The 26,249-nt window shown below is 35.9% G+C and overlaps 1 protein-coding gene across 7 annotated transcripts in view; it reads right to left on the reverse strand.

The window, feature by feature from the left end:
* The window catches only part of LOC127499176 (protein NLRC5-like), a 784,214-nt gene that overhangs the window by 729,545 nt on the left and 28,420 nt on the right, over positions 1 to 26,249 (reverse strand). The window contains exons 9-10 of one of the 7 annotated variants that reach the window (XM_051869360.1): positions 24,299 to 24,472; positions 11,732 to 11,905 (exon numbers count right to left, since the gene is read on the reverse strand). The exons of the other annotated variants lie outside the window; for them this stretch is intronic. Coding sequence (XP_051725320.1) covers positions 11,732 to 11,905; positions 24,299 to 24,472 — 348 coding nt within the window. The remainder of the gene's footprint in view (positions 1 to 11,731; positions 11,906 to 24,298; positions 24,473 to 26,249) is intronic. 7 annotated transcript variants of the gene reach the window in all.

A 26,249-nucleotide genomic window follows, 5' to 3' on the forward strand; every position in this document is an offset into this window, starting at 1 on the left:
CATAAAACGGCTCCACCTCACTCCAACACACCTGCTCAGAAGCTTCTAGTAGTCTAACTCCTGAAGACCTTGATTTACTGGTTCAGGTAATAATAATAATAATAATAATAATAATAATAGTTTAATGTATTTATTGTTTTTCCCAAGCTCAAAGCGTGTTACAATCAACAATACATCCAAAACAGGTCAAATACCATAAACAATACATTATACACATCAAACACCACAGATGACCATGGAATCTGAGTCAAATGATGAGTCTGGGGTGTATCAGCACACTCTATCTCCCGCTTGCAATATATTCAAAATTCTGCTGCAAGGATACTAACTTACACTAAAGGATCTGCTCATATTACTCATCTTATTTAACCTCCACCTCCACACAGTCTCAGTGTCATCCACAGCACCAGACCTGTCAGCTCCGCCCACTAGATCATTATCACCCGAATTCTAATCACATGCACCTGCTCATGCTCATTAGGACTCGTGTATATATACAGCCACTTCACACATGCACCTTTGTCTGGTCTCATCTATGCCAATTGAAAGACTTGCCTGACTACTCACCTTGGAAACTTACCTACCTTCAGTCCATCTTCATATCCTGGCAATACTTCATCTGCACCGCATACCAGTCTGAACCTGCAACAAAGAAAGATCTGTGAATGCTGCTACTTTGAATTCCATACTCGCCTGTTTACCACACTGCTTCATTGAACTTCCTGTGAATAAAGATACCGTTATCTGGGTCTTCTCCTTCTGTTATTGTGACAGAAGACCAGACCAAACAATGCAACGAGGAACAGAAGCTAGTGATGTCCAGAGTCCAACTCCTGATCCGTTCACTGATCGGGTACAAGCAGTCAGACAAACACTCAGACCATCAGTCACCTCACCTTCATTGTCTGTCTCTGCCCATCCCACGGCCCGACCCGCGACATACTCGGGTGAGGCGGATGAGTGCAGCGGGCTCCTTCTCAAATGTTCACTATTCTCCGAGATGCAACCACAGTTATATCCAACATTTAATCCTCATTTCCCAATGCTTCAATGCCTGTTTGCTGGATCAAACCGCTCACTCACACCTGTCCTCCTCACCACCTGTCACATCTCCAGCACCAGAACCCATGCAGTAGACACTATCATCCATCTGTCTAAAGCGAAACATCAGAGACAAATTCACAACTGTCTCTGTTTATACTGTGGGGAGGAAGGACACTTGTTACCATCATGTCCTGATCGTCCACCACAGCCAGCGGTGAGTACAATTCAACTACCACCACCTATGATTTAACCAGAACTGATGTTATTATAACTTCTCATCTATCATCTGTTTCAGCGCAAGCTCTCATTGACTCTGGGTCCTCAGGCAGCTTCATCTCCCTCGAACTCCTTGTAAACTCCACATCAAGAAGAAGCCTCTGAATATCAACATCTTTAGAAAACCGCTGGGCCGTGGTCACATCAACCATCAGACTCTGTTGTAACCCTCTGCATTTCCATGAGGAAAAGATCTGTTTCTGGTGCTGGAGGGATCCACTGCTGATGTCACCTATGGTATGTTGGACCAGCGGAGAAATCCTGAGATGGGGAGAGAGCTGTTTGAGAACCGTATTAAACCTGTCAAGAAACCAGTCATCAAGAAAATCACAAACTAAAGAGCTGAACCCTTGGTTGCAGAGAGATTTGTCCATTTATGCTCGTGTCTTATTGTCCAAATCTGAAGATTAATCATAAATCTCCCAAGCTCTATTTGTACCGAAGATATTTACCAAAGAGTTTGTCAAGTTATTTGATTTTGTTGGGAAAAACAAACCTCATTATTTAAAGAAATATATTATGCAATCCACATGATCAGGGTGGTTTGAATGTTGTGGATTTCACAACCTTGAATAGCACTTTTAATTTCTTTATTTTTTTCCTTTATTATTAAAAATAATAGTTCTATGTGGAATATTTTCCCTAACCATTTATTTTAACAACTTGGTGCTATCAATCTTTTCTTAGATGTAGATGTTAACAAAATACCTCTTAGTTTGTATAATTTTCATAGCCAAGTCCTTTTGACACGGTGTTTGATTTTTTTTTTTTTTTTTTTTTTTTTTTTTTTTTTTTTCTGCACTCCTTTTTTAACTGGAATAATAATATCACACACCAAAAAATCTATTTTTTTTTAAACATTGGTTTGAGTCTGATATTGTCACGCTGTATAATAGAAACACTCGCTGGAAGCAGGGCTTTAGATCCACAGAAGTTTTATTTCAATCCACAAACAGAAGCAGTGTTGCCAATTTCTTTCAGCTGAAAGTAGTTAAAACTGGTCGCTAGATGACTTCATACAGGCGAGTTCACTGATCTATATTAATATAAATATAAATCAGTGGGCGAGCCACATAATCTAGTTAAGGTTTGTCCAAGAAGTTGCTAGATTTGTTACTAGGCTTTTGAAAAAAGTCTCAGAAGGGGTGGGGAAGTTGTTAAAACTAGTGACAAAATTGTTAAATTGGCAGCGCTGAAGTTGAACAGAAGACTAGAGAAACACAGGTGAATATACAGGTGCTGGTCATATAATTAGAATATCATCAAAAAGTTGATTTATTTCACTAATTCCATTCAAAAAGTGAAACTTGTATATTATATTCATTCATTACACACAGACTGATATATTTCAAATGTTTATTTCTTTTAATTTTGATGATTATAACTGACAACTAAGGAAAATCCCAAATTCAGTATCTCAGAAAATTAGAATATTGTGAAAAGGTTCAACTTTGAAGACACCTGGTGCCACACTCTAATCAGCTAATTAACTCAAAACACCTGCAAAGGCCTTTAAATGGTCTCTCAGTCTAGTTCTGTAGGCTACACAATCATGGGGAAGACTGCTGACTTGACAGTTGTCCAAAAGACGACCATTGACACCTTGCACAAGGAGGGCAAGACACAAAAGGTCATTGCAAAAGAGGCTGGCTGTTCACAGAGCTCTGTGTCCAAGCACATTAATAGAGAGGCGAAGGGAAGGAAAAGATGTGGTAGAAAAAAGTGTACAAGCAATAGGGATAACCGCACCCTGGAGAGGATTGTGAAACAAAACCCATTCAAAAATGTGGGGGAGATTCACAAAGAGTGGACTGCAGCTGGAGTCAGTGCTTCAAGAACCACTACGCACAGACGTATGCAAGACATGGGTTTCAGCTGTCGTGTCAAGCCACTCTTGAACAACAGACAGCGTCAGAAGCGTCTCGCCTGGGCTAAAGACAAAAAGGACTGGACTGCTGCTGAGTGGTCCAAAGTTATGTTCTCTGATGAAAGTAAATTTTGCATTTCCTTTGGAAATCAAGGTCCCAGAGTCTGGAGGAAGAGAGGAGAGGCACACAATCCACATTGCTTGAGGTCCAGTGTAAAGTTTCCACAGTCAGTGATGGTTTGGGGTGCCATGTCATCTGCTGGTGTTGGTCCACTGTGTTTTCTGAGGTCCAAGGTCAACGTAGCCGTATACCAGGAAGTTTTAGAGCACTTCATGCTTCCTGCTGCTGACCAACTTTATGGAGATGCAGATTTCATTTTCCAACAGGACTTGGCACCTGCACACAGTGCCAAAGCTACCAGTACCTGGTTTAAGGACCATGGTATCCCTGTTCTTAATTGGCCAGCAAACTCACCTGACCTTAACCCCATAGAAAATCTATGGGGTATTGTGAAGAGGAAGATGCGATATGCCAGACCCAACAATGCAGAAGAGCTGAAGGCCACTATCAGAGCAACCTGGGCTCTAATAACACCTGAGCAGTGCCACAGACTGATCGACTCCATGCCACGCCGCATTGCTGCAGTAATTTAGGCAAAAGGAGCCCCAACTAAGTAATGAGTGCTGTACATGCTCATACTTTTCATGTTCATACTTTTCAGTTGGCCAAGATTTCTAAAAATACTTTCTTTGTATTGGTCATTAGTAATATTCTAATTTTCTGAGATACTGAATTTGGGATTTTCCTTAGTTGTCAGTTATAATCATCAAAATTAAAAGAAATAAACATTTGAAATATATCAGTCTGTGTGTAATGAATGAATATAATATACAAGTTTCACTTTTTGAATGGAATTAGTGAAATAAATCAACTTTTTGATGATATTCTAATTATATGACCAGCACCTGTAATAACTGAACCGATTAAACAAGACGGACAAGCAGCAAACTGAAACTGAGGGCTTGTATACATGGAAAACAAGAGAGCAAATTAACAAGACACACCTGAGCAGAATACTCAAATCAATCAGTAACCATGGTGACAAACAAGCAGGTGACAGAACTAATGAACAACCTAGAAGATTAACAAAGAAACAGACAAAAGAGATCAAAAACATGAATGTATAAACTCAAAACATGACAGATATATTATAAGTTGGTCGGCTGTTGAATTCTAATGGTCAACTTTGAGTATTAATGAATGTCTTGAATTTAAGTGTCATATTTAATAGAAAGAATATTGTATTGTCATGAATTCTGTCTGTGAAAATACTATCTCTGTTCAGAAATGGTGTAACACTGTAGGAAGAAGGTCTCCAAACTTTTGTTTTTAGATCAGTTTGATTTAATTTTAAGTGCATAACCAGTCGATTAGATCTCTCTTTGTTAATATCTCTTCTCCTCCATCAAAATTTGTTTGGGTTAATATGTTTCTGTATGGGAACATCATTTCTTAGTCTGTATTGTTTAACAAATAAAACTAAAGAAGTATCATTTAAAATTGTTGACAGAATATATCCTGTGAAAAACACATTAGAGCTTTTTCATCTGGATATAGACAAAGTCCCTTTCAAGGAAAGTCTGTTCACTCGGCGGCCATATTTGCAACGATCTCCGGGCAGCTATTTCGGGCATCCAAGACCAACGCTGTGTCTGAAACCGAATACTTCTCTACTATATAGTACGCGGAAAAAAAATTGCAAACAGAGTAGTATGTCCGAATTCATAGTATTCGAAAAACTGTCTTATCTATTTAAATGGGGGAATCCTGAAATCTCAAAAACTGCTTGGCAAACTCAAAATTAAATTATATATTTCAAATCCGCAACAAAATCTGACATGAACTGTCCCATAAATGTTGTTTCTTTTGCTCAAATAGTGTTAGAAAAGCTTATTTTTCAGGCTAGACGAGGCAATGCGCATGTGCAGTCATAAGCGCGAGTCTTGGCCTGCATCTCAATGTGCATACTATCATCCTAAATACTATGTAATATTACTGTTCAATACTATGTAGGGTGGATAGTATGCACATTGGGATGCAGGGTTGGTTTTCTATGGGAACCGGAGCTTCTAACGGCAGCTGCTGTGACGCAAAGGCTTTATCAATCAGCGATTGGCTCTTTTACTTTAAATACCCGGATGATGCACTAAATTATCGGAAAAAACGAAGTGTGGAATGTTGGACACTTCATGCACTCAACTGTCGCAGCTTTAATTACGTAGCGGAGGGGGAGGGGTATCAGACATCGATGTTAAATGACAAAATAACCTTATACAATTTACGCACTACATGGATGAGTACATCCTGCATAAGTGCGTAGTGTATAGTGCTTCATTTGGGACGCAACTTTACTTTTATGTATTCCGCCATATTGTGTTGCAGTTTCTCCCATTCATAACTGAGTGAACCGTCTTTCTATATCTATAGTCTTTGATATAGATTACAAATGTTATTATTGTAATAGTGAAAGAGAGTCTATTGTGTTTTTATTTTTTCAATGTCCCTGTTCATCTTTCTTTTGGTATGAAATGTCACAAATGAATTGCAACCTAGTCTTAAATATGCCATCTGTTTTACTTCAATTAAATCAGTATGACTTTTCCAAAAGAAAAATATATATTATCGATATATTTGTCTCGCTGCGCATGGTTCAAATTTCAGAATTTTAAGTTGAATTCAATTTCAGTTTCACGAGATTTTATTATGCTGCAGTCGCTGCTTCCGCTTCTTCCGGTCATGAGTATGAGGTAACACAGCGCTGTTTATCATATTAGACACATTTCAAAGTGTTGAACATGATGTTATAACGTTACTCTGGCTGCTGTGAGACACTGTTACACACTGCAGTAAGATAGATCGATATATGAATATCATAATAAATGCTGGGTGGCTTGTGTTGATGATAAATGGCATGCAATTCATTTTAAAACTTACTGTATGATGGAGAAAATGCCGTATTACTGCTACTAATAATAAAGCTGCATCAGATTATGCTATGTTAGCTACTTCACAAAACAGTGCTGTCTCTGAGGCATGATTACAAACTTGCGGAAAATCGAGGAAAATAGAGTTAAACAATAAAACTAAATGTGTTGAGCTATATAACAACAATTAGTTTTCTGTCAATGAATGTATCCAAACAGTTGTTCCATTGTCTAATAAAACACATAATATATTAAAGCGTCTTCGGTGTTTCCATGGTTTCTACAAAATAAAACCGGAAATCGAGGGTAACGCGGGTATGACGCAATTGACAGGCGATCGCACGGACACGGTCCGTGTCCTGGTTAAAATTGCTTATTTCTCTGGATTTAAACATTCTTGGAAACATCTGGGATAATGTAAGTACACAAGTCAACAAAATATATAACACTGTTCTAGTGGTTTTTGGATATCATATTTTAATCCAATAATCCCACATATTGTGCCTATGAGTCAACGCTTTAATGAATGCTACCACCATTTATTATTTAAAAAAAGACATACTAAATACATTAATACAAATGTAATACAAGTATAACTATAACACAACTATTGTTTGTATTCCAAAAGTGAGATTGAACTGTTTTTTTCTCTCTCTCTCCATAATCATGAAAAATTAATCTTTCATTTGTCTTTGTCTCCCTCTGCTGGTAAAACACAAACACAAATATATTCAGGCTCTATATTTTCTCTGTAACAAAACTCCAACCTTTTTGAATTTATACAGTGCATTTATACAAATAAAATTGCTAATCAATGAATGAGAAACTGTAATTTGCTGCTCTGAAATAAAAGGTGCTTCACTGCCACCTCATCAGGTCTGTCAGAGGATCGTTGAAATCTAAATGAAGTCTTAATTTATAACAGTGAAGTCACTGTATCTTCAGTCTGTTGATTCTGTTGACTGTGAGTCTCTGTAGTGGATCCTTATTCACCATCAGATGATCATGAGGAGATCAGACTGTCATGTGCTAAAATAAAACACAAACAGTCACATATGCAGTATGAAACATTACGTCTGTCACATCTTTTCCTAAGAAAACTTAGCACTAACTAGATAAGATATATCAATTCATTCTCACACATGATAATATAGCTTCTATCTGATGCTCAAAGTCACTTTACAAAATGTTATTTCTTTTTTACATCACAGACCCAAACTGTTTTAACAGAGGTGTGTCGACTCTTTATAACCACTGTACATGATTGTAAGTTATACTGTATTTTTCAACATGTCCTCTGATGTACATTCAGGATTTGTTTTGCTGTAACTTGTATTAAAGTGAAGAAATGTTTGCTAAACTTGTACTCTGTGCTGTGATTGGCTGAAGCAGATAAAGTGATTTTATGTTTTAAAAGCTGTTACAATTATGACAATATGACAATGTTTTCGGTGAGTTTATAATGTAATAATTTTTTTCATAATGTAAAAAAAGCTCAAGATTTCATTACATTTTGAGAAAATTGTTACATTATGAACATTTTATTACAATAATAATATAATACTTATTACATTATGTGCAGTTATTACATTATGAGTTGCTACAAACCCAAACCTCAGATTATCAAACACACAGACACAGTTAAAGGGTAAAAGCTGGAAATAATATTAATATTATTTTCACAATCAGTCACAACACTATGAGCAGAATTAAACTCAATTTAACACAGTTTAAAGTTCAGAGACCTACAGAAACTGAAGCTGAATTTAAGACTCATTATCTGATGATCTCAGACACAATATTCACACACATGTGCTGTTACTGAACCTGGTACAGTTTCCTTTTATTTCTAGTGAGTAAAACAGCCATTTAAACTTTATATGAAAATATGATGATGAAAATTGTTAAAACCTATTGTTACCTTAGTGTCTGCAGTTTATAATGTGGATCATCCTTCAGATCAGAGAGCAGCTTCACTCCCGAGTCTCCTAGATTATTCACAGACAGATTCAGTTTTCTCAGGTGTGAGGGGTTTGATCTCAGAGCTGAAGCCAGAGCAGCACAACCTTCATCTGTGACACCACAATCCTCCAACCTGTAGAGAACAATGACACACTCTTCACTCTCTCAGATCAGATCAACAGAGACTTCATTATTAAAAAGAAACCAAAACAAAAGCACAAATCCCCATGTTTGATATGAGTTTTACTACGTGTGTGTGTGTGTGTGTGTGTGTGTGTGTGTATGTGTGTGAACTGATGAAAGACCCAGAAGCACCACCTGTCACATACTCTGACATCGTCAATTACCTGGTTTATATGGTATCAGTGCCTACACAATGCAAGAGTTCAGACCCTTTAAGCAATTAGAAGCACATTTTTAAGTTTAAGTTATTAGCAAGCAGGATTATTTAGAGAAACTGCTTGACATCACTAACCAGTCTATGACTCAGTAGGCGAAAATATTATTATTTTTACAATAATAAGCATCAAATAAGCATCATTTCATCAGTTCTGTAGCTGGCAGGTCGTACGGCTCGATGCTGTTAATGTCAAGCATTTTCTCTAAATGACGCTGCTCGGCGCTGTTATTTAGTCTCTCCTGATAGAGCCCCTTTCCTTTCACCTTCTCCTCCATTTCTTCCCATAAAACTGCGCTGTAATTTATTTATTAAATTATTCTGCTCTCTCTCTCTCTGTTGGTCTTTATCTCGGGCTGCAGTCGAGGTTACCATAGCAACAGATACCGTAAGTACGCAACCCTTGACGAAGCTGAACTTTTGAAACATTTGATGAAACTGAAATTCTCAATTTTAAAATTTTAAATTTTAATTTCTTTCACAGACTGCATCAGGCTGAAACTAGCAACAAACTCCTGCGTTGCGCCGGGTGTATGATAGAGCCCCAAGAGTGAGACTAGAAGTACAGCCATATCATGTGACATTCCAGGAAATCTCTTAACATAAACAATGATCAGAGATCCAGAGATCACTATAACATGCAGAGAGAAACGGTTTGGAGACAATAAACACATGATTGCAATAATATATGGTTTATCTAGAGCTGTTCAACGATTAATCACATCCAAAATAAAAGTTTATGTAATATATGTGTGTGTACTGTGTATATTTATTTTGTTTATAAACACATACATGTATATATTGAAGAAATATTTACATGTATATATTTATATAATTTAAATTATATATAAATATTTATTAAGTTGGCTTGAAAAAGCCCACTCACTGATCTTCTATTTAAGATTATTATTATTCTTCTTCTTAGACTAAAATGTCTAAATGCTACTCCTCCTAGACTGTTCAAGCTGACTCGAGTTGCCTTATCTTTTCAGACTGATCAGACTTACGGTTTTCCTAAAAATGCTGATTAAATCTTGGAAAAATCCCATTGACTTTCATTGAACTGCCTTGGCTGATCTGAACATTCCGTCCAACTGTCAAAATTCAAATTCAAACACACAGACTCAATTAAACTGCCATTCCTGTTTCTAAGCCATTTAAACTCATTCAAACTCATTTAATCTATCTATCTATCTATCTATCTATCTATCTATCTATCTATCTATCTATCTATCTATCTATCTATCTATCTATCCATCTATCTATCTAGCTTTTAACCCATTTTAGCCCACCGGCAACTATAGTTGCCGCAGAGTATAGTTGTCATTTTCCTTTTGTAAGTACTTTTCTAGATGTTTTCCATGTTTTATGTCTCAATGACATGCAAGAAAACAACCAAATACAGGATTTCAAGAACAAAAAAAAGGTATTGACTTCCTTCCTGTCACATGAGGCTGTCAACTTCCTACCCATACTTCCAGGAAGCATACTGAAGGCAAACCCTCCCAAAGAAAAGTAATTTTCATGTTAATATGAAGTATTTTTTGTTGACATATATATATATCTACATAATCATGAGGGTCTCTAGAATCATCCAAACAAAACAAATCTTACAATAGATCTACAGTTTTTTGTATACTTAGTCAAAAGTCCAAGCGGCAACTATAGTTGCCGGTGGGCAAATGACTTGCAAGTACATATATCATGGGGAAATGGAGTATACTGTGTTTAATGAGTTAATAAATCAAGGTTATTGGTCTTGTTTAGTGCATTTTGCCTTCATAATATTTTATATTGATATATATTGTTATTTTTTTTTTTTTTTTTTGATTTACTTATTTTTTGTTTGTTTGTTTTATGTGACCCTGGACTACAAAACCAGTCATAAGGGTCAATTTTTTTGAAATTGAGATTTATACATCATCTGAAAGCTGAATATATATAAGCTTTCCATTGATGTATGGTTTGTTAGGATAGGACATTTGGCCAAGACACAACTATTTGAAAATTTGGAATCTTAAGGTGAAAAAAAATCAAAATATTAAGAAAATTGCCTTTAAAGTTGTCCAAATGAAGTCCTTAACAATGTATATCCATTCACAAAAATAATTTTTTATACATTTACGGTAGAAAATTTACAAAATATCTTCATGGAACATGATCTTTACTTAATATCCTAATTATTTTTGCCATAAAAGAAAAATCTGTAATTTTGACTCATACAATGTATTGTTGGCTATTGCTACAAATATACCCGTGCGACTTCTTACTGGTTTTGTGCTCCAGGATCACATATAGGAGTAATTTTTTCTAATGAACAATGTAATTTAACTTTTTGATTCACAATGCTCTGTTGGAGCAACTTAATGGCTGCACTTTGTTCTGCATTATGTTCCACCACTTTAAGACAAACGGATTTGTTGTTTGATGTGTTTTCATATTCAAGAGATTATAAGCTAAATGCAGCTTTTTTGTGTTCACATCAAATGTTCTTCAACTTTGATCTGTTGATCTGTTGAAAGCAGTTATTTTGAGTTAGATGCATAAATGTTATCCTCCTATTCAAAGTTTACATTGAGGGGTGCATACAACATATTTGCCCACCGGCAACTATAGTTGCTGCACATTCAAATACATTTTTTAAGAAAAAAAACAAAAACCTGGGGAAAATAAATGCAGAACATGTTCACATAGGACACTATTAATAGGAATATATGCATGAAATCATTCAGAAAAATTTGGGCACAAATGGGTTAAAACTACAATTCTAAAACTTAAATTATTTCAAACTGAAAAGCTTCAAACTACAAACTTTTAAAACTTCTTCAAACTTTCTGGACCGGCTTTTTCAAGCCAAATTAAAGTTTGTCTACAAACTGTTTTATCTAGTTGATTTTTATATTTTTATATTGTCCCTAAATATATACATGTATATGTATAAATACAAAACAAATATACACCGTACACACACATATATTACACAAACTTTATTTTAATCATGACTAACTGGCTAACAGGTTGAAAAAAAAAATCATTTTTGAGTGAACTAACCCTTTAAATTGATGAATGGTAATTTGAATGAATGAATGTAATAATAGTTTTCCCTGAATTCTATTCCATTTTAATGTTACTTTATGAATTATTGAAATTGCAAAATTCACAGTGACACAGTTTCATGTGAGAGTCGCGTATGATCTTACCTCAGTTCCTCCAGTTTACAGTGAGGATTCTCCAGTCCAGCAGAAATCATCTTCACTCCCGAGTCTCCTAGATTATTCCCAGACAGATACAGTTGTCTCAGGTGTGAGGGGTTTGATCTCAGAGCTGAAGCCAGAGCAGCACAACCTTCATCTGTGACACCACAATACTCCAACCTGTAGAGAACAATGACACACTCTTCACTCTCTCAGATCAGATCAACAGAGACTTCATTATTAAAAAGAAACCAAAACAAAAGCACAAATCCCCATGTTTGATATGAGTTTTACTACGTTTGTCTGTGTGTGTGTGTGTGTGTGTGTGTGTGTGTGTGTGTGTGTTTGAGTGAGAGGGAAAGCTAATATAAAAACTGAATATAAGAAATTGTTAACAAATTATCACATTAAATAATATGGAAAGATGATCACAGAAAAAAGATGGATGTGATGGTCATTAAGGATGAATTCTTGTTCTTCATGTTCTTCTATTCATGTTTTTTTTTTTTTTTTCAATTTCTAACACACTTTTCTCCAATCTGTATCACATTTTCAAAACTCTAAACACAATTAGCACAACATCCGTCTGTTGTGACCTTACCATAATTCATGTCGTTTTCACACAAAATGCAGTCAATTAACACGTTTCTAAAAGGCTTAAATTTCTTTCTGATCTTATTTACAAATGCTTAAACACAGCATGTCAGAAATGAAGACCCAATGTTACAATCTTTAAATATAGTATAAAACCTACTTCTGTACCAACAGCAGCTCAAAAGTATTGAAAAAATCTAGAAAACAAATACTGAAACAATTGATAAGCATTTATAATTAGCAGATATTGAGAAATATTGAGAAATAGCAGATTCTAATCTCAGTTGGAGGAATAGTCAGATGTTGAAGCTCTTTCATTACATGGACATACAGTAAAATAGACACAGACTCATTGTTCAGTGTGGATGAAGAACAACACAGAGGAGCAGAGAGAGAAAAAATGTCTGGGTGAGGGAGAGGAATAGATGAAGGAGGAGAAGAGTTGGATCAGGACAAGGGAGAAGAAGAGTTAGGGGAGAGGAGTAAGATTGTGTGCTGGATTGTGCATCTCTATAGTTTTCCTCTTTTACACATGATGAACCTATGAAAGCTTATTTCTGCCATGAATAGAAAATAAAAAGGCAATTGTGACTTTTTATCTCACAATTCTTACTTTTTTTCTCTCAATTCATATAGTTTTTATATCACAATTCCTAGAATTTTGTTTTTATTTGTGTCACAATTACTTTTTATACTTATTTATTCTGTGGCGGGAAAAAAACTTCTTTGTTGTTGATCAATGGCAGCAATTTCATTTAAATTCATGTAAAGCTTGATGTAAAGCTTTTACTACACCGATTCCTCTACCACTGTTCCATATACGCTGAATATGTGGTCTGTGTAGGGCACTAACTACCAATGGGCACCATCCCACCCTCTATGGGCACCATCAACACCCCACCCACCCCCAGAAAGAGATTTCAACAAAAGGGGCAACTGAAGTTCAGCATAGGGGACTCATTTGACCAGTGGCTGCCCTGAGCAATTCTGTTACTTTCTTCTTCTTTATCTCTACTGTACATTCTATAAAGTAAAGACTCATTCACTTTTAAGGCATCTTTACACAGCCGATTTAAGGCTGCTCTAAAGCGGGTCTGTGTCTGCTCAGAAATCAGTGTAAAGACGCAATGCCGCATTGAAGCAGACCTAAAATACGCCGGGTCTGGCCCACCTCAGGCCCTAGTATCAAAGGCGACTCTGATACTGTTCTGGTTCAGTGTAAATGAACGCAAAATATAGCCGCCTAAACTACATCATTGTCATGACAACCAAAAGCATTCCAGTCAGCTCAGGCGGCGCGAGATTCAAGAAGCAGGAGACGAAACATATAGGGCAAATTAAAAAAAAACATGTCTACCAACAAGGGGCAGTGAAGTAAAAGAGTCCTGTACTCACATCATGAAGCAAACCACCACAATAACAGCAGAGAATCGTCATGTGTCATCAATTGGCTTTCGCCGTTTGTAATTTTCCTATGAACAGATCAATGCGCTGCACATTTCTCTCAGATGAGGTAAATGCTTAACACAATTGGCGTCACTGTGATTGTGCATTGTTATATTATATTCCAAAAATCATCTCCTTGAGGACAATATTTCACCCACACACGACTGTCTGGTGACATCTGCTGTCCTGCCACGCAAACGCTAGCATCATTTGTTGTTTCTGGCTCTTTGGAAAAAAAAAAAAAAAAAAAAAATGTTCGACCTCTTTTAATCCTGTGGTGATCTACCCGGTGTAATAATGGATAATTTCTTTGTAGCATTTGTTCCAACTGTAACAATTTTTATTAAGAAATAGAAAATAACTATCAGTACCACAGAATTATGACAAACATCAAAGCGTGAGAGAAATTAATTTAAAATTTCGTATTTTTTAATTTTGAGTTTTATTTCATTGTTTATTTCATTATTTTTAAATTAATTTTGTTAAAACTGTAGTTTTAAAATAGTTATGTTCAAAGCATTGTTTCCCGCGATTTTAATTCCTGTGTAAATGCATTTATGCCGCTTCAGAGAAGCATTAAACAGTCTGTGTAAATGCAGATTTTTGTGATTTTATGCCGCTTCAGAGTTGGTTTCTGTGGCGCTTTTTCTGTGTAAAGATGCCTTTAGATAGTCTGTTGGGATGTTTCCAAGAATGCACACATTCAACACTCAACCAAAAATGTAGAATGGCTTACATGTAAGAGCTCTACTGTTACTGCAGTAAAAGGAAACTGAATTATAAAAACAATGGATTTCATATTTTCTGCAGGTAGAACTGAAACATGACAAGTAATGCAGTTTTCATAATGCCATCAGCTGTTAGTATTTTGACAGTCATTGTGCTTTGATTGACTATATGTTCATGTTGGGTAGAAAACTAGTGCTGGTGTTTGACAGAACGACTCTTTTGAATCAGGTTTGCTGTGTTTTGATAGAGTTAGTGTGTGTAGAAAAAGGTTTTTAGCGTTTTGAAATGTAGAGTTTGTATTTATTTAACAAAATATGGTTTTGGGCAGAAAATGAACTATTTAGCGAACTGTGTGATGTAGGTGTTGCTGTGTTTCACATTTCTCCAAACTCGGATCACTGTTCTCAAATCAGTTAACACAGTGATCTGAGCACTTTATAATTGTCCAAAACAGATTTTACGTTTTCATTCATTTCACATAAATTGCAAATCATGCGAATCATTTTCTCAAAACACGATCACAGCTTTTTTATTGGCTTTACACAGTTCACAAACATTTATGTACCATCTGTCCAAACACAATAAACAAAACTCTTGAATGTGTCATATTATCAAATGCACTTGATATGTTTTCAATTGGCCCCAAAATGATAACTGTTTGGTTAATAATACACACAACACAGGAGATTCAGTTTTTCTGTCTGTTTACACATTTATCACTATTGCATAATGTGACAGGGAAAGTATGAAAGGGAAAGTTTACATAGAGCAAGAAAAGAATAAGAATAAGCAAGAGAAGGGGAAAATAAAGAGGTGAAAGTGTAAAGGTGGTGCTGTGGGTAGAGGAAGGGGTGTAATGAGAAGGAAGAGTGGAACAGATAGAGGGAGATCATATGAGGAGAGAGGAGGATGAAGAAAGGAGGAGAGGAGAAGAGATGGGTGGAGGGCATTGGTGTAGTGGAGAGAGCAGGGTATGGGGGGATTGGGGTGTTTTATTAAGTTGGCTTGAAAAAGCCTTTTACTGATCTATATAAACTTCTTCTTCTGAGCCACATTTTAGACTGCATCTCCTCCTAGAGCTTTAAAGCTACAACCACCAAACTCGGCTCAGACCTTCAGACTGTTCTGACTTAGTGTGCTATATCTTTTCAGACTGATCCGACTTATGGTTTTCCTAAAAATGCTGATCAAAACTCAGAAAAACTCCCATAGACTTACATTGAAAATCTGAACATTTCATCAACCTCCAACTGTCAAATTCAAATCTAAACACTCTGAAGCCCATTAGACTCAATGAAGCTGCCATTCTGTGTACTATTTATAAGCCATTCAAACTGATTCAAACTCATTAACTAACTATCTGACTAACTAACAAACTATCTATCTATCTATGGGGGGGACTGGGGTGTTTTATTTATAAAATGTTTTTATTTATAAGAAATTCTAAGTAAAATACTTTGGCATAATTTTATGTTTGAATATACATATAAACAAATTGTATAGATATCAGTAGTTTTACAGTTTTTTACAATTTCTAACAAGCGTTTACCAATACTTAAAGTACTTTTTCTAAACTCTTAACACAGCAACACCTACATCACACAATTGGCCAAACTGTTAATTTTCTGCCCAAAACCATAATTTGTTAAATAAACACAAACTCTACATTTCAAAATGCTAAAAACCTTTTTCTACACACACTAACTCTATCAAAACACAGCAAACCTGATTCAAAAGAGTCGTTCTGTCAAACACCAGCACTAGTTTTCTACCCAACATGAACGTAGAGGCCGGTTTCACAGACAGAGCTTAGCCTAAGCCAGGATTAAATCTTAGTTCAATTATGATATTTCAGTAGCTTTTATAAACGTACACCAGAAAAAAACATTACTGGTGTGCATCTTGAGACTAAACAATGGCACTGACTTATTTTAAAATATGTCAGTGTGAGCTGCTTTCAGTTAAAACAGCTCAAACATGCATTTTAGTCTAGAACTAGCTTAAGCCTTGTCTGTGAAACCGGGGGATAGTCAATCAAAGCACAATGACTGTCAAAATACTAACAGCTGATGGCATTATGAAAACTGCATTACTTTCTACCTGCAGAAAATATGAAATCCATTGTTTTTATAATTCAGTTTCCTTTTACTGCAGTAACAGTAGAGCTCTTACATGTAAGCCATTCTACATTTTTGGTTGAGTGTTGAATGTGTGCATTCTTGGAAACATCCCAACAGACTATCTAAAAGTGAATGAGTCTTTACTTTATAGAATGTACAGTAGAAATAAAGAAGAAGAAAGTAACAGAATTGCTCAGGGCAGCCACTGGTCAAATGAGTCCCCTATGCTGAACTTCAGTTGCCCCTTTTGTTGAAATCTCTTTCTGGGGGTGGGTGGGGTGTTGATGGTGCCCATAGAGGGTGGGATGGTGCCCCTTAGTTAGTGCCCTACCAAAGACTATCCGCTTGTTAAGTCGTGACGTAAGGAACGCCGTTTCTGGGTCCAAGCCTCGACTCATTTCACTTGAGAATACCATTGACGGCCGTTTATGAGCGCTATTTATTCATATTAAACATTTAACATTTTAAAAATTTAAAATACTTACAGTCTCCGTGCTCACAACATCACAGACATTTATATTTAAATGATTTATAAAAGATGAATCACTGTCTGGCCATCTGGGATTTTGGTATGGAGGTTATGATTATAATTTTTTGGTAGTATTTCACCACATCGTGTGTGTAGCACCGTTTGTTGTTTTCTTTCTGGTATGAGATAGAGTGTTTGGACCCGGAAGTGCTGCCGCGTGACTACCTAACAATTATAATCATAACCAACATCCCAGATGGCCAGACAGTGATTCATCTTTTATAAATCGTTAAAATATTAATGTCTGTGACGCTGTGAGCACGGAGACTGTAAGTATTTGAAATGTTTAACTTTAAAATGTTAAATGTTTAATATGAATAAATAGCGCTCATAAACGGCCATCGAGATGCCATTCTCAAGTGAAACGAGTCGAGTAGTATTTTAAGCGTTTGTCACATGTCGTGCATGTAAAAGTAGGAAATATGAATGTGAAGTGAATGTGGTCTCGTTTCAAATGCATTGATCAATATGCTTGCGTCGACTTCACTGTAGCCTATGTGTGCTGGTTCCTTTCCGTGTTCTGACCGGTGTCCGAGTCTCAATCAAACACAAACCCATTCATTCAAATGATTAATAATGGGAAATAACAAGCGCTTCCATTTCAGAGTTATCAGATCTGCTGAAGATGTTGCTGTTCATGTTTGCCAGCGCAGGACATTTTACAAATCCAGACCAGACGATGTTCTACGGCCATGTCCAGAATAAAGAGTAGCCTATCCATGTCACACAGTAGCCTACAGTTAGGGTGATATTACTTAACCCGTGATATAAGATTTTGGCCATATCCAAATCATCCCAGTATCAACGTCAATAGGCTAGTGCTTGTATTTCGGGCACACCACAAGGTGTCACTGTGGCCTCAACGCTTCGCTCTCGCCTACTCTGAGCTCGACTGCTATGTCTGAGGTAAACCACGCCCTCCTCATTACCCTACGGACAAAGAAATGTAAAAATATATAAATGTAAAAATAAAGAAATGTAGAAATAAAGAAATGTAGAAATGAATAAATGTGGAAATGAACAAATATGGAAATAAATAAATAAGTAAATAAATGTGGATTATAAATGTGGTTATTCAAAATGAATAAATGTATAAATAAAATAAAAAATGTGGAAAAAAAATATATACATAAGGAAATAAATGTATAAATAATTACTTATTTTTGTTTTTTGCTTTTCTTTGTATATTTATTTATATATTTATTTTTGCTTTGTTTTTTTTGTTTTTTTTTTACATTTCTTTGTATATTTATTCATTTATTTTTAATTTTGGCAGACTTGGGATTCCATAGTATTTCACCCTCCATAAATCTCAACGTCTTCACAAAGCAAAGCTAAGTTTCATTTTTAAGCTCTTTCAGTGCTTCCCACATTTTGTGGATGGGAAAACATAGATCGCGATACCTGATGTGATTCAATTTCAAAAGGCTATAATTTCACGTATGCTCCGCATGTTTCAGAGTCAAATGTGGCGCTGTTGCGTGTTCTACCTGCTCACGCAGCGCTTATTCTAGTGGTTCACAATCAATGTACTAAATGCATACTATAGTGCACGTTTATGCTAAGTGATTGCTTATGCTGATATGACTAATGTTGTACATTATTGACAAAAGTTTACGTTATGGTATTGTAAAATATTGTAAATGGTTGTAAGAACATATCTACCTCATCTAAACTTGAATGAGCAGCCCTCAATAGTAAGCATACACATTACAAAATAAGTGTGCGAGCGTAAGGGACGCTCAGAGGGTTCAGTTGTTAGGCACTAGGGATGTGCATCTCCACAACTGAGGCCGATGCGATACATTTAAGATACATGTGAAGCAGCTACCGATGCGATGCGATACGATTCAGATAGATGAGCATTTATGGTTAAAATGTGTCAAATTGTAAAAAATTTTTAGAAAATGACTGAAGGTTTCTCTAGATAAGACCCTTATTCCATGTCTGGGATTACGTAAAACGCTTTGAAGCTGCACTGAAACTGTAATTTTGACCTTCAACCGTTTGGAGGCCATTGAAGTCCACTATATGGAGGTGCCGCACGTGATTAAGTTAGCCGTTACGCTTTCTCCAATGGTAAGAGATACAGACCCTCTCATCTCCCTATAATATACAATCTCTGGCGTCACAGCGTTTTCACTCGCGTTGCATTTCGGGAAGGCGTCGCCATATTAGAAGGATACGCTATCCGTTGCCATGGTTACTTTGACAGTGAGACAGAGAGAGATAGCGTGATATTTGTTTGCATTTTTGCGAGACGCTGCAGTTTCTTGGAAAGAAATGGAGAAGGAGAAGGTGAAAGGAAAGGGGCTCTATCAGGAGAGACTAAATAACACCGCCGAGCAGCGTCATTTAGAGAAAATGGCGCCTTCCCAAAATGCAATGCGGAGTGAAAACATCATGACGTAACTCCTCATTCTCTATATTTTAACACTTTAGCATTATTCTGTAAACACTATTTCTGTAAAATGGCAGTTATTATTAATAATTATGTCAGAATTTTTTTTTTATAATTATTAAATACATTTTTACATTGATTAGCTCTACAAAATCTACTATGTTTTTATTTTAGATGTATTGAGGCTCATTTGCTTTGTGTGGATATATTCATACATGCATTAACGTTACATTCATTAAAATCGTTCAGTTTACCATGGCGAGGGTAACGGTTGCTTCACGGCCAATTTCAAAGTTCAGTGCAACTGCCGCTAGAGGGTTACTGTAAAATTGTGTGATTATTAGAGGAGAACCGGGACGAAAGTAACGCGGGACGAAAGTAACAAAGCAATTTTCTCAGAGCTCTGACTACATTTGCGTTCCAAGTTAAGACACGTTCAGCACGCAACCCTTGACGGAGCTGCCAAACATCATGTGATTTCATCATTGTTTCCCGCGGTTAGGACCGGAAAGCAGTTTTCGAATACGGTAAATAAACTGCTGAAGCGGTACATTTTTTTTCTAATTACAAGTTTCATGTGTCACAATAATGATCAATCTACAGGTTATTTAGTGCTGTAACATCCTGAAGTTTGCCTTCTCAGAACTTTTCAGTATGAAAGTAAATCGCGTTTAAATGTCAGGAGTTCCTGTTGGGATGAAAGTAACACTTGTTTCTTTTGTCCCTCTGCTAATGTGGTGGCTTTCTCTGCGGTGCAGCATTTATTAAAACATGTTTATGTCATATTATACTAGCAGAATATGCCAAGAGTGAGGGTCAGAAAGACAGACAGAGGTCTGATTCAGCCAGATGTTCATGAGAGGGCGTTTCTGGACATATCTGTTGCTGATTTCTGTATGTCACCATTTATTCACTCAATCTGTTTACATTTACCATAGTCACATTTAGTTTTTAGCCATACCTTAGCTTTTCCACATCCACCTATGAATTTTCAGTGTTTCCATTCAGATGTTTTTATGAATTTATATTTTGAATTTATGCATAAAAACAGCTGGATTGGAAACATGACTGTTACACTATGTTGAGAATTTATATTATGCTAATTTAATTTAGTTTTCATATTGTTCATACTGTTGAAAAAAATGTTTTATAAAATAAATTGACATTGACAAAAAAAATATTCTAAACAATTCAAGTTTGTTCTGTCGGGTTACTTTTGAAACATTTGATGAAACTGAAATTCTCAATTTTAAATGAAAATGTTTTTTTGCAAAGATAAAGGACCAAATATGTTTGCAGTTACATATTAACAAGGTCATAGTCAGATATATTTAATAAAAACAAGACTAACACAAAAAATCTAGCTTGTGTTGTTGTTACTTTTGACCCACCTGTGTGTTACTTTCGTCCCAACTGACGGGGTTGAAAGTAACAATGTGCAATTTATGTTCAAAGTGAAATTATACTGAAGCCGTTCTACATTTGTACAAAATACCACCTGGTATTGATAGACCACACCTGTGAGTTACTGACCACAGCAAAAATATATCGCTGTCTAAAACATTATCTTTCAAAATTACATTTTTGTGAAAAATGGTAGGCTACTTTCGTCCCTGCTCTCCCCATACTTCAAAACTAAAGTCTTAATAATTATTGTACTAGTAGTAGTATTACATTGTCATTAAGAAATATTTAATACCGTACAATAGTAATACAATAGTAGACTACATAGTACATAGTAATAGTAACATGGCTCTGTTTCTGTTACAAGTTAAACCGAACTTTTATTTTGACGGGTTGCTGTGATCTTGAAGTTTATGTGTGTATATGATATGACAATAGTTTTTTCTCAAATTAAACGGTAAAATGCTCATGAAGTGACTCTCAGAGCAGCTCTAGAGATGAAGTTTATGTGTTCATGTCTATGTCGTTCCGAATGGCTCTTTAATATAACTTTGCTACATGCACTCATCTCAGTGAACGTCTCACTCAAAGTCTTAGTTTTTATTCTGCTATTTATTCCATTCAATTTAAGGCGCAGACGTGACGTAGACGTCACACAGACTGCATCAGGCTGAAACTAGCAACAAACTCCTGCGTTGCGCCGGGTGTATGATAGAGCCCCAAGAGTGAGACTAGAAGTACAGCCATATCATGTGACATTCCAGGAAATCTCTTAACATAAACAATGATCAGAGATCCAGAGATCACTATAACATGCAGAGAGAAACGGTTTGGAGACAATAAACACATGATTGCAATAATATATGGTTTATCTAGAGCTGTTCAACGATTAATCACATCCAAAATAAAAGTTTATGTAATATATGTGTGTGTACTGTGTATATTTATTTTGTTTATAAACACATACATGTATATATTGAAGAAATATTTACATGTATATATTTATATAATTTAAATTATATATAAATATTTATTAAGTTGGCTTGAAAAAGCCCACTCACTGATCTTCTATTTAAGATTATTCTTCTTCTTCTTCTTAGACTAAAATGTCTAAATGCTACTCCTCCTAGACTGTTCAAGCTGACTCAAGTTGCCTTATCTTTTCAGACTGATCAGACTTACGGTTTTCCTAAAAATGCTGATTAAATCTTGGAAAAATCCCATTGACTTTCATTGAACTGCCTTGGCTGATCTGAACATTCCGTCCAGCTGTCAAAATTCAAATTCAAACACACAGACTCAATTAAACTGCCATTCCTATTTCTAAGCCATTTAAACTCATTCAAACTCATTTAATCTATCTATCTATCTATCTATCTATCTATCTATCTATCTATCTATCTATCTATCTATCCATCTATCTATCTAGCTTTTAACCCATTTTAGCCCACCGGCAACTATAGTTGCCGCAGAGTATAGTTGTCATTTTCCTTTTGTAAGTCCTTTTCTAGATGTTTTCCATGTTTTATGTCTCAATGACATGCAAGAAAACAACCAAATACAGGATTTCAAGAACAAAAAAAAGGTATTGACTTCCTTCCTGTCACATGAGGCTGTCAACTTCCTACCCATACTTCTAGGAAGCATATTGAAGGCAAACCCTCCCAAAGAAAAGTAATTTTCATGTTAATATGAAGTATTTTTTGTTGACATATATATATCTACATAATCATGAGGGTCTCTAGAATCATCCAAACAAAACAAATCTTACAATAGATCTACAGTTTTTTGTATACTTAGTCAAAAGTCCAAGCGGCAACTATAGTTGCCGGTGGGCAAATGACTTGCAAGTACATATATCATGGGGAAATGGAGTATACTGTGTTTAATGAGTTAATAAATCAAGGTTATTGGTCTTGTTTAGTGCATTTTGCCTTCATAATATTTTATATTGATATATATTGTTATTTTTTTTTTTTTTTTTGATTTACTTATTTTTTGTTTGTTTGTTTTATGTGACCCTGGACTACAAAACCAGTCATAAGGGTCAATTTTTTTGAAATTGAGATTTATACATCATCTGAAAGCTGAATATATATAAGCTTTCCATTGATGTATGGTTTGTTAGGATAGGACATTTGGCCAAGACACAACTATTTGAAAATTTGGAATCTTAAGGTGAAAAAAAATCAAAATATTGAGAAAATTGCCTTTAAAGTTGTCCAAATGAAGTCCTTAACAATGTATATCCATTCACAAAAATAATTTTTTATACATTTACGGTAGAAAATTTACAAAATATCTTCATGGAACATGATCTTAATATCCTAATGATTTTTGCCATAAAAGAAAAATCTGTAATTTTGACTCATACAATGTATTGTTGGCTATTGCTACAAATATACCCGTGCGACTTCTTACTGGTTTTGTGCTCCAGGATCACATATAGGAGTAATTTTTTCTAATGAACAATGTAATTTAACTTTTTGATTCACAATGCTCTGTTGGAGCAACTTAATGGCTGCACTTTGTTCTGCATTATGTTCCACCACTTTAAGACAAACGGATTTGTTGTTTGATGTGTTTTCATAGTCAAGAGATTATAAGCTAAATGCAGCTTTTTTGTGTTCACATCAAATGTTCTTCAACTTTGATCTGTTGATCTGTTGAAAGCAGTTATTTTGAGTTAGATGCATAAATGTTATCCTCCTATTCAAAGTTTACATTGAGGGGTGCATACAACATATTTGCCCACCGGCAACTATAGTTGCTGCACATTCAAATACATTTTTTAAGAAAAAAAACAAAAACCTGGGGAAAATAAATGCAGAACATGTTCACATAGGACACTATTAATAGGAATATATGCATGAAATCATTCAGAAAAATTTGGGCACAAATGGGTTAAAACTACAATTCTAAAACTTAAATTATTTCAAACTGAAAAGCTTCAAACTACAAACTTTTAAAACTTCTTCAAACTTTCTGGACCAGCTTTTTCAAGCCAAATTAAAGTTTGTCTACAAACTGTTTTATCTAGTTGATTTTTATATTTTTATATTGTCCCTAAATATATACATGTATATGTATAAATACAAAACAAATATACACCGTACACACACATATATTACACAAACTTTATTTTAATCATGACTAACTGGCTAACAGGTTGAAAAAAAAATCATTTTTGAGTGAACTAACCCTTTAAATTGATGAATGGTAATTTGAATGAATGAATGTAATAATAGTTTTCCCTGAATTCTATTCCATTTTAATGTTACTTTATGAATTATTGAAATTTCAAAATTCACAGTGACACAGTTTCATGTGAGAGTCGCGTATGATCTTACCACAGTTCCTCCAGTTTACAGTGAGGATTCTCCAGTACAGCAGAAATCATCTTCACTCCCGAGTCTCCTAGTTTATTCCTAGACAGATTCAGTTGTCTCAGGTGTGAGGGGTTTGATCTCAGAGCTGAAGCCAGAGCAGCACAACCTTCATCTGTGACACCACAATCCCTCAACCTGTAGAGAACAATGACACACTCTTCACTCTCTCAGATCAGATCAACAAGGAATTTCTCAAGATCACATTCAAACTAACAGTGTGATGATAAGGTGAGAGAGACAATGAGAAGAAAATGAATCAATTTAAAGATCAATAAAGTCAGTTTCCTCTGAAATCATATTCTTCTTCTTTTTACCCCCTGAACACAATATTCAGATACTGAAACTCTGACATCAAATTCTACTACAGATTTATAATAGTGAATAAGAATAATTGATATGACATCTATAGCTCTCCTATCAACACACTGATGTGAGAATCACCCAAATACATTTTTCAGTAACACTTTTTATGAAGCCTGTGTTTATAATGCATTATAAGGATATTCTTAATGCATCATTATGTTTGTAGCGTGATCCATTAAAACGTACTATATATATATATATATATATATTTCAATTCAGACCTAGATATTGTTACTATTACTCCACTAGGTCTGAAATATATTGTTCGCTGCAAACATGATGATCTTAAATTTATTAATTATTAATTTACTATTAATAAATGTGTAAAGTTGCATAAAATGGAAATACTCAATAAAGTAGGCTAACTATGTTACCTCAGATGGTTGAATAGTTGGATTCCAGAACCGGTAAAATAAAACGTATATAAGACAATACAACATTTACTGTAGGTGTAATGAAGGGCTGACAGCGTGAGGATCCATTTGCAGTTTCTTTATTGTGACAACAAAGCACAAGGCAGACAAGGGCAAGACAGTAGCGGAAACAGGGACAGGCTTGGGTCGAGGCAGGCGGCAGACAAACAGAAACTTACAACAGGCAGAGTTCAGGGCAGGCAGCAGACAAACGTAATCCAGGAAACAGGCAAGGTTCAAGGCAGGCGGCAGAGGTTCACAAATGATAAACAGTCCAATCGATAGCAAGGTAACAGTCCACAAGAAAACGCTCAGTAGTGATCACCGGGGCAAATCAAGACTTCGCAATGAGGTGGTGTGTGTGTGAGTCCTTTATAGTCCAGGTAGTGTGCTAAGCTGTATGTGGCAGCTGGTGATTGGTGTGGAGTGTGCATGTGATTGGCAAGGAGGATTATGGGAAATGGAGTCCAGGAACTGACAGGAACAGACAGTGATCGTGACAGTAGGAGCCATACAGTTTACTGGTGACTTAATTTAAAAAACTGTTCTATTGCGCTTCTCATTCGCCGATTTTGGGTGAGTAAGATGTGAAGGATTCTATGGTCCAGTTAGTATTTTCAGCCCATAATGGTGGCCGCGCTACCGGAGCGCCATCTAGTGGCTGTTACCCAAAAAATATCAAAGTGTCACCTCTTGGGTTCTATACTCTTTGTCCACGATGACGAGGAAGTTTCAGCAAAAGAAAAAAATGATTTCTAGTCCTTGCATTAGCTCTACTACTAGATATATTTATGGAGATGAGAAATAAAAACCCGCCCTGTACAGCTATGATCAGCTGTTCGGCTGAGCTTTCGGTGTTGTTACGGAAAGGCCGAAGCTCATCGGTTGGTTCTTGTCACATGACCTGCGGTGCACTTGTGGCATTCTGAAAGATGTTTTCATCTCGCCGCGGCATAGGCGCGCCTGGAAAAACGAGCGCGCCGCACCGCATGCGCGTCGCGACCACGTCGCTTCTATTATGAGCGCGCTTGCTCAAATTATAGTAAAAGCACTCGCGCAAGTCGCGAGCATCGATTTGAACCACCGAAACGCGTCCGATGCTACCAATAAATATTACCGATGCTCAAACGGCATCT

Source organism: Ctenopharyngodon idella, chromosome 17, assembly GCF_019924925.1.
Source record: "Ctenopharyngodon idella isolate HZGC_01 chromosome 17, HZGC01, whole genome shotgun sequence".
Lineage (NCBI taxonomy): Eukaryota > Metazoa > Chordata > Actinopteri > Cypriniformes > Xenocyprididae > Ctenopharyngodon > Ctenopharyngodon idella.